Source organism: Centruroides vittatus, unplaced genomic scaffold (assembly GCF_030686945.1).
Source record: "Centruroides vittatus isolate TY-2023 unplaced genomic scaffold, ASM3068694v2 contig_18, whole genome shotgun sequence".
Taxonomy (NCBI): domain Eukaryota; kingdom Metazoa; phylum Arthropoda; class Arachnida; order Scorpiones; family Buthidae; genus Centruroides; species Centruroides vittatus.
In genome coordinates, this window is record NW_027121101.1 from 6,250,531 (window position 1) to 6,266,334 (window position 15,804).

Below are 15,804 nucleotides of genomic sequence, written 5' to 3' on the forward strand. Positions count from 1 at the left end.
TCATTCATCAGAAATACACAAGCATTCTTTACAATAGTCTGTTTTTAGAAGTTAAGCTTTTAAATATTTTAGATTTTAGATTTCATTGACTAAAGATAATATGGATTATAGGATTGGCTTTAGTTTTGTCTATTATGGGTAGGCTTCATCTATAATTGGGTTGGTTAGCAGTGGTGAAGAATAATATACCAATGCCTGAATCATGTATGATAAATTATTAGAATTGGACTTGAATTTGGACCAGGATTGTCAGATTTACCACCTTATCACCATTTAATCATTTTGTTTTACAAAACTCTTACTGATATTTAAAAATAAAAATATAGTTGTAAAGATGATCAAAAAGTTGCTATTATTTTGTTCTTTATAATTATTATGATTACTTTGGTGCAGTTTTATAGTACTTTCTTCTTAATTTTCATGAAGATTGGCATATAAATATCAATCTTTAATTGAACTTGAGCAATATTTAAATTTTAATTGTATCATGTTAAACAATTTTTAAATTTATTGATTTTATACATCATCATCATAGAATAAAAAGTCAATCTTTAATATATCATATCAGTGGCGTAGCATGGGTGTCAGCCACCCGAGGTGGAGGAAAATTTCGCCACCCCCTTATTTAGGTATAAGTAATGAAAAATTCCGTGCTCATTTCAATCGGTCCGAATCATAGGTGTAACAAAAATATGAAATGAAATGGTTCAAATTTTTACAAGATATTATTATTTATTGTGAAATTTTGCCACCCCCTAAAAGTGCCCCCTGGGGCAGGCCGCCCCCACTACGCTACGCCACGCCACTGTATCATATCAATATAACATGGGTTAGTTAACAAACCTATACCATTAGTAAGCTCATAAATTACAGAAAGTAAGTTAAAATTTATTTAAGTTATTATTATTTAAATAATTATTTGATATATATATATATATGCATTATTTATGATTTTCTGTACCAACTAATAAAAAAAAAGATGATTTTAAGAATAAAAATGTGTATATTATTGTAGTTAAATTTTAATATGAATTATTTTCTCACATTGAAGTTAAATGATAAAAGGTAACAGAAACAAATCATTTTTAATGTGTGTTATTGTTTTTAAACTTTTTTTTCTGAATTACTTTAAAAGAAAAGTAGTATATTCACTTCAAGTTTTCCTCAGAGAATGCAGGACCTCAGTTAAACAGTGTCTTGATAATCAAGATTCTATTGCAACTGTTAATTATATGATATGATTTTGATTTCTAGTGTATTTTTGAGTTATAGTTTTTTTAATCAAATAATGTTTTGTTGAGCATTTATAATTTTATATATCTATTATTAATAAAAAGAAATAATAATATGGTTTACTGAGAATTAATTTACTACTACTGAAAAGTATTAAAAATTTTTTAATGCAATATAATGCAAATATAAAAGATATAAAGTATTCTTATTTCATTATGTATTATTTTTAGTTTTCTTTACAGTTCTTCAAGAATAGCTTTTTGTTTTTTACTCAAAACATGCAATTTTTATTTATAATTTTGAAATATCTTCAATACAATCATGGAGTAATTTTTAGTTTAGAATAGATAATCTTTTAGATATATAAATTTCTATCTAATTAAAAATTGTTTTTAAATGAAACAAATGTATTATCAAATTATTGATATTCATATAAAATTATGTTCAAAGTTATTCAATATAAAACAATGAAATGAACACAATAACCATAAGATTCCAGCAGAATTCAATATAATAAAACTAACAATTTCAACCATATTTTAATAGTCATCTTCAGGTACATCTTTAGAATGAATGAATAAAGTTTGGTTATTTTTTGAACAGACCTCATATTCTATATATTTGTCTCATTTGATATCAATCATAAAATACATTTGCATTCATTCTATTCATTCTAATTGTAAAAAAAAAAAATCTTTGTGCATGTGCTCTGTTCAAATGATCCAACATCCTAAATGTTCTATTTTTGAATTATGTTCTATTCAATCATTCTAAAGATGTACCTGAAGATGACCATTAAGATATGGTTGAAAACATTAGTTTTATTGAATTGAATTCTGCTGGAATCTTATGATTATTATATTCATTAATTTGGTTTCCAGTTTGGGTTTATTTGTGCACAATGAAACTATTGACATTTAAGTCTCATAACTTATTGCACTTAATTTATAATGGATTTAGTGGAATTTCGTTTTCTTTTTAATGATTTCAAAATATTTTAATAGCTTGAAATTATATTAAGGTTTATTTTTCATTTTAAACTTTAATTTGATTTGTATTAGTCAATGCAACTAATTACAAATAAAATTATATTTAATGAAATCATATCCTTACTGATGATGAACTATATTTGATTGAATAAAGAATTATGATATTGGTCATTTTGGACATTTGTTTAATATATACGGATATCATTACGTAATAATATAGAAAAAGTTTGTTTTATTTTTTTGAGGTTTAGGCCCTTTTCCATTCTGAGAGTACTAAAGGGCCAAAGTAGATGGGGGTAAAAACATTGGAATTATTTAGTGTTGGCAAACATCAGAAATGGAAATCTTTATTTTCATGTGTCTTTATTATATTTTTGTAATAGAAATTATGCAAACTATATCATTCTTACAAAATTTTTAATTTTACTTTCATGCATGATCTATATATCAACTTTTATATAAATTAAATTCATCAAAGTTATATGCAATGGATTCTTCCTGTTTCCATTATAAAAAAAATAATTAATAAATATGTGTTAATTTAATTTGTATTTATTAACATGAATAAATCAATTGACAGCTTGATTAAATAAAGTAATGATGTTTGATTTTACAGAAATGTTTGAAATAAATATAAGGGAAATAAATTGAAAAATAATCAGAACAAAATCCATAAAATTAATCAAATGGTGTATATGAACATGGTGGAGTTCAGATTCTTATCAAAATAAAAAGATGTAAAAACATGCTATATCCATTAATGTGAAGCCATTGCTATGATAGAATAGATTGGGAAATGAATGGGTTATTGAATATAAGAATTCTTATTCAATAACCTATTCATTTTCAATTCTTATATTCAATAACCAAAAATAATTTACTTTCAGAATTGCCATTTGTTTTATAATGAAATAAAATATTCCAAAAATTAAAAATAATAATAAATTATATTTTGAAATTTGATTGTGAATTTTTATAAAAGGCAAAAAATTTTCTAATCAAACTTTCAAACTATTTTGTTCATTTTAATTTTCCTCTCCCTAAATTGTTATCCTTAGTTTGAATGCTTATAATTCATTCTTCTTATTATTGTTAGGTTTTATTAATAATTTTTATCTGAAAAAATTATTAGAAATTATGCCAGTTTTTTAAACTTAATAGATAAGTATTAAAAAACTAACAGATAGAGAGGTATTTTAGAAAATTAGAACTGGAAAAACTGCTTGTACTTGCAATAGCTCCTTTTTTACTTATAAAATACAATAAAGTAAAATTTATATTTTTAATGAATGAAATAGACAAAGAAAAATAGTTACTATTAAAAAATATTGAATAATTCCTCAATGCACATGAATAAGATGCCTAAAAATGTAGTGTATTTATTTTCATTTATATATATATATAAATGAGGATGTTTCTTTGTTTGTTTGTTCGCTATACACACCTAGGCCGTTCAACCAATTGTTATGAAACTCAGCAGTTATATTTACATATTTCTAACTTAATTAATGACATACAGCCCACCCAAAAATATCTATTAAATTTCTGTAAATCAATAAACTTGTAATGGTTTGCTGATTTACATGTAGCACCATCTATTGGCAAAAAACTTAACAAAATAATAAAAACTAAATATATTTCTTATAAAAAAGGATATAATTTTTAAAAATATATATTATATTCACTTACCGTATTTTATGGACTATAAGTCGCACCTTATTTTTTAAGCAATTTTTTAAAAAAGTACCTATAAGACGCTACGGACTATAAGACGCACCTGAATTTTGGAGGCAATTTTTCGAAGAAAAAAGTGCGTCTTATAGTCTGTAAAATACGGTAATTACTGCAACACATGTAGCATGTAGCAATTGCCTGTGTGGAATCGAAAATGTTACCCTGTGAAAAGTGTATAGCAGTGGTATTCACTCTATGGGTCGCGACCCCATTTGGGGTCACGGAAAATTACCTTGGGGTCGCACTGTTAAAATGTTTGAATACCACTGGTCTATAGTAAGGATATAAGTATTTAATTTTCCACATCTAACAACTTAGATTTTTTCATTTCTGAATGGAACTTTTTTAATTTTGATAAGTACCCTCCAGTAACCAAGTGCATAAAACCACCAAACTCTAGTAGTTAGTCTTGGGTTACAGAATGGCCAACTTGTTGGCCATGTGGAGTTTTCTGGGTTTTCTTCACATTAATAACACCTAAATAGGGTCCAGCTTCCCACAAAACTCTTCCTGGGATGCATCCCCTCAGTAGATCGCTCACGTGTCACGTTGCCGTAACCAAATAAACCAAACTAATCCTGATGAGCGATTATTTATTGTGACATTGTCAAAATGTTTTCAGTTCTTTTAGTGGTGGTCTTGCCCCTGTACATCATACTTTTCCTGTTAGAAATAGAGTCATGCTGGTCATCTATCCTACTCCATTTCAGGGAAAATTTTGAATCGAAGTAACATGACTTCCGTTCCAAATTGGAAGTTTGTATATAGTTAATCTGGGCCATCTGTCCCTAAGCTTTCCACATCTGGTCTCGACTTTCATCTAACTCCTTTCTTGAGATTAACAGATAGACAGGCAGATACGTTTAACTGTCTGTTCGTCCTTAGTTGTAGACTTATAAATTTCGACAACAGTTTTTTTCAAATTGCAGCCCAATAACTTTTCTATAAATGCAATATTTACAAGAACATACTTTCCATGTAGTTTATACAATATGTTGCTAAAATTTAAACACACAAAATGAATTATTCTAGCATTTTTACAAGATTTTTTTATTTAAACAAGTTTTATATGAAGTTAAGATAGCAACTTTGATCACATGTGGGACCATCACAACCTGTCTAACAAGAATCACTTTTCAAATATTAATAGTAAGCCAGTATTAATTAGCAGTCATTGACCATCCTCTCTTCTGGAAGGAGGTCAATGACTACTTTCGGTTCAATTACTTCAATCTCCTACCACGACAGTCCCTTCTTTCTATCAGACCAGAGGTATGGTAGCATTTGAATAAGAAAATTACATAATACGAGGTTACTGGTGAGCACAATATATGTTTTAAGTGATTTTCAAGAGTGCTGAGTTTAAATATTTGGTCCATTTTTTACGAAATTTGATTCATTGAAAGATTACCATTTGATATTTGGCTGTGAATGGTACAGTTTCTTAGAGTTAACATTAGGTAAAAAGAAATATATCTTAAAGAATTTAAGATATTGTATTTTCAACTGGTGTCTACTTGACCCATGAAATTGTACCATTTCATACCATCCAAGTATCAAGATAAATATGACAATGGTAGGCTAAAATAAACAAACTCTTTACATGGTTTACATTTTAATGTTTGTTATATCATAGCATTTAATTTACATAACTACAAAGGTTATCTTATGCAAGGGTTTATCACACCAAGTGATCAATCTAACATATTTTTAAAACGTGTTAAATTGAGCACTCAATGTGATAAACTCTTACATAAGATAACATTTGTAAATATAAACTAAATACAGTAGAGCATCGATTATCCGACCCCCCATTAACCGACTTATCGGTTAACCGACCGCGTTTTAGTCAGCAAATTCAAATGTCCGCTAGTGATGTGGCGCTACAATATTTGGTTATGTCTTGGCTACTTTAATATTATTTTTGTTAAATTTTTGCATGTCTTAGCTGGCAGCACTGGCTTGACCATGAAAGGGAGGCTAGTATTTAAACCAGGCCTAATACACTATACTAATAATGTATTTTTTCATACTTTTCGGTTATCTGACTTTTCAGTTATCCGACCAACCCCAGTCCCCAATTAAGTCGGATAATCGATGCTCTACTGTACTATAATATAATAGAATAGAAGGGTTAGAAGTATGAAATAATCTAATAATCTTAATCTTTGTTGTGATTTTTTGCCCAAGCAATGTCAGGCTCATCTGATAGTTGCTTATAGAATTTAAGTTGTTACTTTGATAATTGATTTAAATTTTGTGTGTTATTGAAAATCATTTATTATTGAATAATTACTAAAAATATTTTGCATTGCTGTTATAGCTTTGATTTTTAGCTTATCAGGTATGCAATAGTGAATGCAAAAATCTTTAGAGGGGTACAGAAAGGAAACAATATGCCATATGTCTTATAAAATTTTTTTAGTTCCTGGAAAAAACCCTCAGAAGGGGGTGCAGCTGTACTCTGCACACACCATGCATACCCCTGCAGGAATGTAACCAGAAATTTGAGTATGAGTTATCCACATAACTATGGCTTGCTAGTATTAGCATAGATAATACTTGCAAGTATTATCATAAAATTGCTAGCAACACATTGTTTAAGAAGCTACCTTAATGATATGTTAAATCCTTGCTTGTCATATGCAAGCTATATACAAACCAATGATACTCATGAAGTACTCAATAAAACAAAAAGAAAAGGCTGAATAAGAACAAATATTGAAGTTTATTCTTTACCTTGTGGATGTTTATGTAGTCTACTATTTAATTCTGATGTGCCTGTCTTTTTATTTCATCCAGTGGTCAACTGCTTGAGACATTTTTTTTTTAATATTGTTTACTTTTAAACTCAAGTTGGGAGGTAGTGGAGAGTGAAAGAACCATATTATGGGAAATACTTCCATGTGGCTATATTCCTGTATATGTATATACATTGATATTTAATTGTCATTTATCTTAAGAAAGTATAGTATTGCTTTTAAACCATATTAAAATAAAAAAAACTCTTTTCTTTTTTTAACATGGTGTATAAATTTTCTTTTATGGTAAATTGTTTTAAGAAATATTGTTTAAAAAATTGAAGTTTTCAAAAAATTGTTAATAAATTTATATTGTATACAAAGTATTATTGAAAATAAATGAGAATTTTAAATGCATGTTGCATAAGTAAATAATAGTGTTTTATAAATTTGCCATTAAAATAAATTGAGTTGAATGTAATGTATTATGCATGAAACAAGTATGTTTACTGTGCTTTCGTCAAACTGTGTGAAAACTTTTTGTTATTAAAAATACATATATCAGTAGTGGTATAGAAAATTTAAAGAATGTAATTTAAGATTTATTTATTTCTTTAATTTTTAACAACAAATTTTAAATTAAATTTTTCAGTGTGGCTGTTGTTATATTCAACATTGATAAGAAAAGTTTAGTGTTTGTCAAGCAGTTCCGACCAGGTAATTTATTAATTTGTAATTATATAAAAGGATAATTATATAATTCTATCCATTATATTTTGTTGTTTAGAAAGACTATCTGAATATAAATATTAATTTTTAGTATTAGGTGAATGAAATTTTACTTTGCACATATCCATTTGGAAATACATAAAAAAAAAGTACATATCAGATAGCAACTGTAAAAAGACATTTGCTATAAAAATGCAGTACATCTCAGAACAGCCAAGGGAATTTTGCCAGGTTGGTTACTATAGCAACCGATAACCCAGCACAATGTTCAGCTGACTTTTATCAAGGATCCAAATGATCAATCTCCCTGTGGAGGGTTTTTCTGTCTGTGCTACTGATGTATGCAGTGGTATGTGGTGTAATTCTGGAATGCTTTTATTTGTGATTAGAGTTTTGTACACATGACATACAATATCTTGTATTCAATTAATAATTTGAACAGACAGTTTGTTTTCAAAATAACTTACATCATTCCTTTCAGATAAAAGTTAATAAATTTTTTTAATGGAAAATTGTATTCATTTCTAGTTTACCAACAGACCAAAAAATATGATAAATTTTGTTTAAAAGCTTTCAAAATAAATTTTAAACTGGGTTATTTGAGTTTATAAATGTACATTTAATAGATTTGAAATTAAACAGATATTTAAATCAAAACAGGTTTATTTTTATATTAATATTTATCTAATTATCTTTAGATTTAATAAATTAATAGATAATAAGATTATAAAATTTATTTTCTTAAAAAATTAAATATAATGATTTTATAATTAAAATAATTTAAATGTGACAAAAAATTTTCTAAATTCATAAAATAAATATTTTAAAAATGTTAGAATTAATGGATAATGAATTAATATGTATTTTTAATGTTGAACAGCTGTTTATTACAGAGAAATACCTCTTGATGAATGTAAAGATTCCATTGATACAAAAAAATATCCTGGAACACTTGGTGTGACATTAGAGTTATGTGCTGGTATTGTAGATAAAGACCAGTCTTTAGAAGAAATTGTAAAAGAAGAAATGTGGGAAGAGTGTGGTTTTGATGTGCCATTATCAAACATAGAAAAAATTACATCATTTAGGTAAGAAAAATTCTGGTCAAATTGTCATAGAAAGAAATGTTCTGGGTTATATAAATCAATAAAAAAAATATATGTAATTAAAAAAAATCTATTTTTTACAATATTCTCTTAAATTAAAAAGGAAGTAAATTAAAACTTTCTGCTGAAAATCATTTATCAATTTTTAAAATTTTATCTATTTCTTTTCATTTTTTAACTTTCCTAATAAAATTGATAAAGTGTAATAATTTGTTTTTATCAAAAGTATTTCTAAGTTTTTAAATAAAATTTAAGTTTATCAATATTCTATTAAGTATTAATGTATATAAGGTATACAAATGCATGAATTAATATTTTTATTTGCAGATCTGGAGTAGGGATTACCGGTTCACTGCAAACATTGTTTTATGCTGAAGTGACAAATGCTATGAAAACTCACCAGGGAGGTGGAAACAGTCAGGAGGGAGAGTATATTGAAGTAATTGAATTGCCTTTATCAGAGGCACATCAGTTGATTTATGACGAAATGGTTCCAAGACCAGTATCATTGCTATTTGCACTTATGTGGTTTTTTGATAAAAAAATGAATTTTAAGCATCTTCCAAAACTATAATAATTAATATATTAGAATTTTGTTTTTTTGATGTAATATATTTGTAAATATTAATGTAAAATTAAAAATTATATAAATACAATTAAATCAAATGTATACTAATTACTAAGTCCTGTATTTCACAATAAATTTTTTATTTAAAGATGATTTCAATTGTGATTGCAACAACAAAATCTTTATATGAACTATATACCAATGGTGATGTGGAAAACTGAACCAACAATAATATGATTACCAGTAATACTGTAAGCACTTGGCATATTTAATTACAAAACTAAGTAATATATTTTTGTACAAGTTTGTACATATTCAATCCTATAATAATTATTAAAGGCACTGGTGCCCACATCTGCCAAATGCTTTTGTTCCATAATATACAAATTTTTTCTTAAATAAATAAATACCACAGGATACTTTACAAAAATTCTTTTCTGTGAATTCAACTAACTTTGATCTACAGATGTGTAGCTTTTTTACCCTGCATATGTTTTAACAATATAATGATTTTAGAAAAAAGTTTTGTTCATTTAATTAAAAAATTGTAGAAATAAAAACTCTCGAAATTGTTCTGGTTAAAAAGGAAAAGTGTGAAAAACCACACCAGGAAGATGGATGACTTCTTAGGATTAGAGAACTATAAATCCTCAAACTTGTGGATCACAGAGACACACAACAGTAGGTACATTGGTTGGAACTGTACATTTTCATTTATGATTTTTGAGCTACTAAGTTAGCAGAATTCCATAAATTTTTTCCTGCTACCTGAAAATGACAAAATACTATCTTTAATATTATAATTATAATGAATGAATGTAATTTTATGAATTTATAAATACAGAAATCAAATTAGAAAACTCACCATTTAGAGCTCTACATTTAATTGATGCAGCTGACTGTATTACAAATTTTTATATTCAAACGAGACATTTGAAGAGCAACAATGATTTGAAACTTTGCAGGATAAGATAGACAATTGGGGATTCAAAAGGACAGTTGTCAACATTAATACTCAATAAAAATCCATTAACCTGCAACATAACAATCCAGTGCAACACACTTCCTCATCTGATTTTCTTACTCTACCATTCCACCTTTGAATGTGTGCTACACGGAGAGGAACTGGCTGTTGATTGACAGTATGGGGTGCATGGGGGCATCTTGCTGGTGAGGTGGGTGAGGGAGCAGGTACAGATTGACTGCGTCGACCAGAACCTAAAGTAACACATTAAATATACATCTGTTCAATTTTATTGTTATATAAATTTAATTTGTTTTACTTACTTTGACCTTTTTTTCTGGATCCTTTTCTCCCACTTATTTCCCCATCTCTATTATCTTCTATGCCAGATTCTTGACTAGAAGATGAAAGAGGTGTACCTTCACTGTCTCTCATCATGCTTTCATAACCACTGCTAGTTCCAGAACATTGTTGAACTTTAGTACATTTTACTAGCAACTGTTCTGTATCTAACATGTCAGAACTTGTATCACTACTGGAATGAGGTACTACTTGAGCTCTAGTAACCTTTAAATATGGGGATGGAAGACTGCTCGGCGAAGATATTTTGCTGCTAAGGATTTGATCATCAGATGTATCCAAAATTGCAGTTTCTCGTTCTCTAAGAGCATTGCTTTGTGAAGAAGCACTCCTTGCCATCTCTCTTCCTGCTCGGTAGGTTCTTTCACATCGTCCTTCTTTAATATGTTTGTGCTTGGTTGAAGCTGATCTGTCTTTTGGTTTCACAGAACAACAAGTTAATGTCCCAGAAGAACTACTTGTAGGGCTAGAGTGTGGTGCTAATTTACTATTGGTCAACCGAGCATTTTTGATAATTCCTCCAGAATCCCAACTTTGTTGTTTCGTTAATTTATTGTTACTATTGTTAAGACTAGATTTTTGAGGTAGTTTTCCAGGTGATTTTCCATTTTTTGAATTATCTGTTTTAGATCCTTTCTCAGGACTAGATCCAGATAATTTTAACCTAGATAATTTGAGAGATTTTGCCATACCCGTCTGACTAGTATCCAATTCTTTATCACAGTATAAAGCCAAATCTTCTTTTAAAGCATCAGGAGATAATGGGTTAATATGTAGATTTATGGACATTTCTCTGTGGAGATTACCTCTCACCTCTTCACTCTCTGAATTACTGGAACCATTTCCAGGAGATCGTAAATCTGACGTTGAGGATTTCAACAAATTATTGCCAGAAGATTGTTCAGATGACAGTTGAGACATTGATGGATGTTTATTGAGGTTGGGATTAGAAGAACCGTCGGGATGTCTTAGTGAAGTGAAACGATTAGAAAACGGACTTTCTCTTCCATGGTCGTGGTTCTCATCAGTTCTATGCAATGTCCGCAAAGAAGACAATTGGGCATAATCACTTTTGTTTCCATCTTTTTGAAGATTAAATCTCGATGAATTTAAGGTTGGAGATACTGCTTGGATAGGTTTAATATGATGTTCAAGAAATGCTGGAACTTTGTGGATCTTGTTATAAAACGCTTCTAATTTTAAACCATTCATAGGTTTTATATTGAATTTATAGTCGTATTTATCGAAATCTAAATCAGCTGGTTCACTATGAATACTGTTGTTATCACTTTCGGCATATTCCTCACCGCTGTGGCTACCATAAAGCATTTCTGAGAGAGTTAATCGCGTAGAGCGAACTGGTAAATTGGTTGGTTGGCTGGATGGTGACGATGCACCACTCTTGGCTTCGTGCGCTCTTGAATTTATTTGCGGAGGGAGATCGTGAAAATGTGCTAACCTTTGTAATCTTTCTGTTAAAAGATCGCTTCTCACAGCCATATTCAATTCATCAAATGCCTTACTTTCTAATTTTTTCTCTCTACGAGCGTGAATTTCCCGTAATAATCTCCATTTATCTGACATTCGTTCGAAATCAATACTTACAGAATCAGTAAATGAAGATGGCAAGTTTAAATCTTCTTCGCTTAATATTCTTAATGGATGATGTCTGTCCTCGCAACTCTCTTGATCGACTTCAGGGAGGGGATTTTCGATTTCCTGATATCCACACGCTGCAAAAATATCTTCTTCAGTGACTTGGAGACAAGAATCCTGCGTAGGAACGGGCTCGTGTGGTTCTGATACCTCGATGGTTTCTAGAGCATGTTCACCCTCGTTTTGGACATATTCTAACAAAATTTGAGCTTTTTGTAAAGCAGCTTCTATATCCTGAGGTTCGTATTGATGACTTATGCAAAGATCAGATAATTCCGCGTCGTAAGCGCTTAGTTCTGTGTTCTCTTCATTGTCTGTCTCATCGACATCGGCTGAATTGCTAGCACTGTCATCATCTCCTTCAGTATAGTGAACTGTAGCCGTGACATCCGGCTCGGAACACGTTCTATGATGTCTTTGATCTTTTTGTCCATCCTGATGCCTTGGCCTCATTGTATCTACACTATCACCTGATTTGCACTTGCTTACATCGCCGCTTTCAGAAACAGTTTGAGGAACTTTAGCAGATTTTGGAAAATCTATCCATACTTCTTTTTGTTGTTTTCCGATATGATGAGAATGTTCTTCCACCCATCTTCTGATCATATTCTGTTTATGATCGTCCATGTAACCATACATACCGGGACCATCGACCCATTGTTCTTTTTGTAACTGATGTAGAGTTCGTGAATCAAATTTTGGTTTAGTAAACCTCGGACCATCTATCCACAGTTCATCGCTCTGAGGTTTGGTGGAATCTTTCGGTGCAGTTTTCTGTTCAGCTGGTTGGGTGCTGCCGTCTTGTTTGGCTGTTGGATTAGGACGATGCTTGGCACTTGATTTCCTGGTATTTTGGTTGGGAGTTCCTTTTGATAATGTGTTACTTTGTTCCGCATCTTGAACATTACTTGTTTGAAACGATTGTTTGTTAACGGCGACGTTTTTATTAGTTCCAGCTTTATTTTGATTAGTGTTACTTTGTTGTTTTGATGGAGATGAATTAGCAGCGGACTTATTTGTGGATGTGTCTTCCTGATTTTTTATCGATTGATGTTGCCGATGCGTTTCCGTTTCGATAAGTTTTGTCTTCATCATCTTGGACGTTATTGGTAAGGACACAGGTGGCCCTTCGTTATCCGTCACCTCACGATCACTTAATGGCACTCCCCCGTTTCCTAGGTATATGACCGTATCACAAGATTGTTCGCTACTCGATGTATAATCAGGATCACTACTTCCAGATTTGATTCCGTCTTCACTCACAGCTTGCATTCTAATATAGGGTCGACATACTTTATCGTCCAAACTATCACCAGTAGCCGCACCAGAATACTGAAAACATGCAAATATGTTTTTGTTTAATATTTATTTTATTTTTTTAAAATTATTTTTAATCACTACTGTGTTAAATTCTTGTAGATATTAGCTTTGTGCGGAACTAAATTTGTAGGCAGTTTGATTCAGGCAAACATATCGATCAAATAAACGATCTGTCTTATAAATATGGCTATAGAGAACGGACACATTGTTTTTGATTGATGGTATTCTATGTCCTAGAAACCGCTGATAAACGAGATACAAATTTTGTTTTGGCAGAGGATTCGTTCAAATGTTTCATCACAATAAAAATTCATTATTTTATCAGAAAGCCGAATTTAAATGTTATCATTACAAACATACAAGAATTTATGCATATTTTAAAAGATGAAATTTCAGATACAAGTAAAACAAATCATTCTTTTCTTCTAAGTATTTAAAGTTTTATATTCTGTAGAATATGCACATGTTGAATATAATTTTAGTTATAATTCATAATTATAATTTATAATTCATAACTCGTACTCATTTAATATTCCTTTGGGATATGAATGAATCCCATAAAAGCCTTGGATTTAATCCTACGTACAGTGTCATTTACGACTTAACCCATCAACTAAAATTCAAAACCGTAAAACGAATGAGTTTCTAAAGTTTTAAATTATAAGCATTGTGTTGTAATTCTTCGCATTTAAATAAAGAGCGTTTTTGTTCTAGTAAGTCTTTCTTAAAATATACAATTCGACGTGTAGTGGTATAAATTTATTGCATTTATTAAGTTCCCACATTCAAAAGCTTAAACTTAATATGGTCGGCAAGAAATTAACTCGAGGTCGAGCTCGTGTAGCGAACCAAAATTAAAGTGATTAACAGTTAATTTTTAGTTAAAATCAGAATTCATTAACAGTAAAGAAATTCTAATTAAAATACTAATTAAATAGACGTCAAAAATGAGGTTTTTGTTTGACATTTACTGCTAATTTGAATAGAGCAGAAACACTCAAGCATTCGATAGTAGATACTCCAATTTAAAATGATCCTAGATCCTGGAAGGATAATTAATCACTACCGAATTCAGCAATTTGCTCGGATCAAATTATATCCATCCACGATAGAGTAGACATTCGATAAAATCTAGAAACACACGAAATAACAACAGATTTATGAAGTTAGGACAATAATTTATCTTGGAAATAAAAAACATGAATCACACGATAGGAAACATTTTCAAAAACTTTCTCTTAATAAATCAAATTTCTTAAAAATCTGTTCGAACAAATTCGAAAATTTATTTTACATCTCAATTATAACAGAGCACATTTCGTTTCCGTTTACATTTACATATTCTACATATTTCAAGTTTCGAGCCATATTTGTATATATACGAGAGAATATATAAGAATATGATATAATATAAGATATAAAATGCAATATAATATTACTTACTTTCAACTTCTTTCTCCTCATACGATGTATTCTGGCTGCGAATTGAATGGTTGCGAGCGTCTCAGAATATCGAGTTGGGGCTGCGGACACATGGGCAATCATGGCAGCTCTACACGTCAGACTCCCCATGGCTTCTCTCAAAAGCTGGGTCAGTTTACTGTCTCTGGGGAAATAACAACACAATACTTTCATTCACAGTTACTTATACGTGCATTGTGTAGTAAATACTCCTAATATTTATCTTGTTTGGCGGAAGCGCTCTTGGTGAAAAATATCCCGATTGTGTTGGAAACAGGAGATTTTTGCCTTATAAGTCAAATCTCCCATTTCCAAACTCCATATTTTACTATCAGTCTTACAGTCGCAGATAGTAAGAAAAAATTAAGGAATTTTTAAAATTCTCAGTTTTTCTTGCTTTTAATTTAAAACATTTCACCGAAAACTGTGGCTTTAAGACATTAACGTTTTTTATTTTAGGGATCTACCCCGTACAAAACTCGTGTAATAAATCTTTGAATACAACGCTAACAAACGTCATAACAAACATTATGTAGAGACATAAAATATTATTTGTACGAAAGTATTATTTTTGCTTGGATAGTTTCACGTCGTAGGTCCGTACCAAAGCATTAATACCGTTGAGTGGAGAGGTAATTAAATGTAGTTTCTATTAAAGGAAACTGTCAGGTAAAGCGGTGTATGACAAGAATGCAATATAGCCACGTGATAGTTGCAGTTTTATGACCTGCTGCTTATTCCCTTGAAGAAATTAAACACGATAATGCAGAGCGCGTCCGGGATAGAGAGAGATGAGACTACCCTACAAGAAAGAAAAAAATGGTGCTGTCTGAAGTGCTCTGGGATAATGTTACAAGCAGACAATGCGCGGTTAAAAAGCGAATTTAAGGGTTTTCGTCTGGAAAGATCGGTTCGGTTGTTAAATGTGCAGAGCAAGTGTAGG

At 30.2% G+C, this 15,804-nt stretch overlaps 2 protein-coding genes across 2 annotated transcripts in view; one reads left to right on the forward strand and one right to left on the reverse strand.

Annotated features, from left to right (window-relative positions):
• LOC136969633 (uridine diphosphate glucose pyrophosphatase NUDT14-like) overlaps positions 1-9,253 on the forward strand; it is a 42,506-nt gene extending 33,253 nt beyond the window's left edge. Inside the window, exons 3-5 of the mRNA XM_067263894.1 lie at positions 7,350-7,414; positions 8,307-8,514; positions 8,860-9,253. Coding sequence (XP_067119995.1) covers positions 7,350-7,414; positions 8,307-8,514; positions 8,860-9,106 — 520 coding nt within the window. The 3' untranslated portion in view covers positions 9,107-9,253. The remainder of the gene's footprint in view (positions 1-7,349; positions 7,415-8,306; positions 8,515-8,859) is intronic.
• Positions 9,254-9,269: 16 nt separating this feature from the next.
• LOC136969607 (kinesin-like protein CG14535) overlaps positions 9,270-15,804 on the reverse strand; it is an 82,134-nt gene continuing 75,599 nt past the window's right edge. Inside the window, 4 exon segments of the mRNA XM_067263840.1 lie at positions 9,270-9,868; positions 9,966-10,318; positions 10,388-13,412; positions 14,844-15,006. Coding sequence (XP_067119941.1) covers positions 10,116-10,318; positions 10,388-13,412; positions 14,844-15,006 — 3,391 coding nt within the window. The 3' untranslated portion in view covers positions 9,270-9,868; positions 9,966-10,115.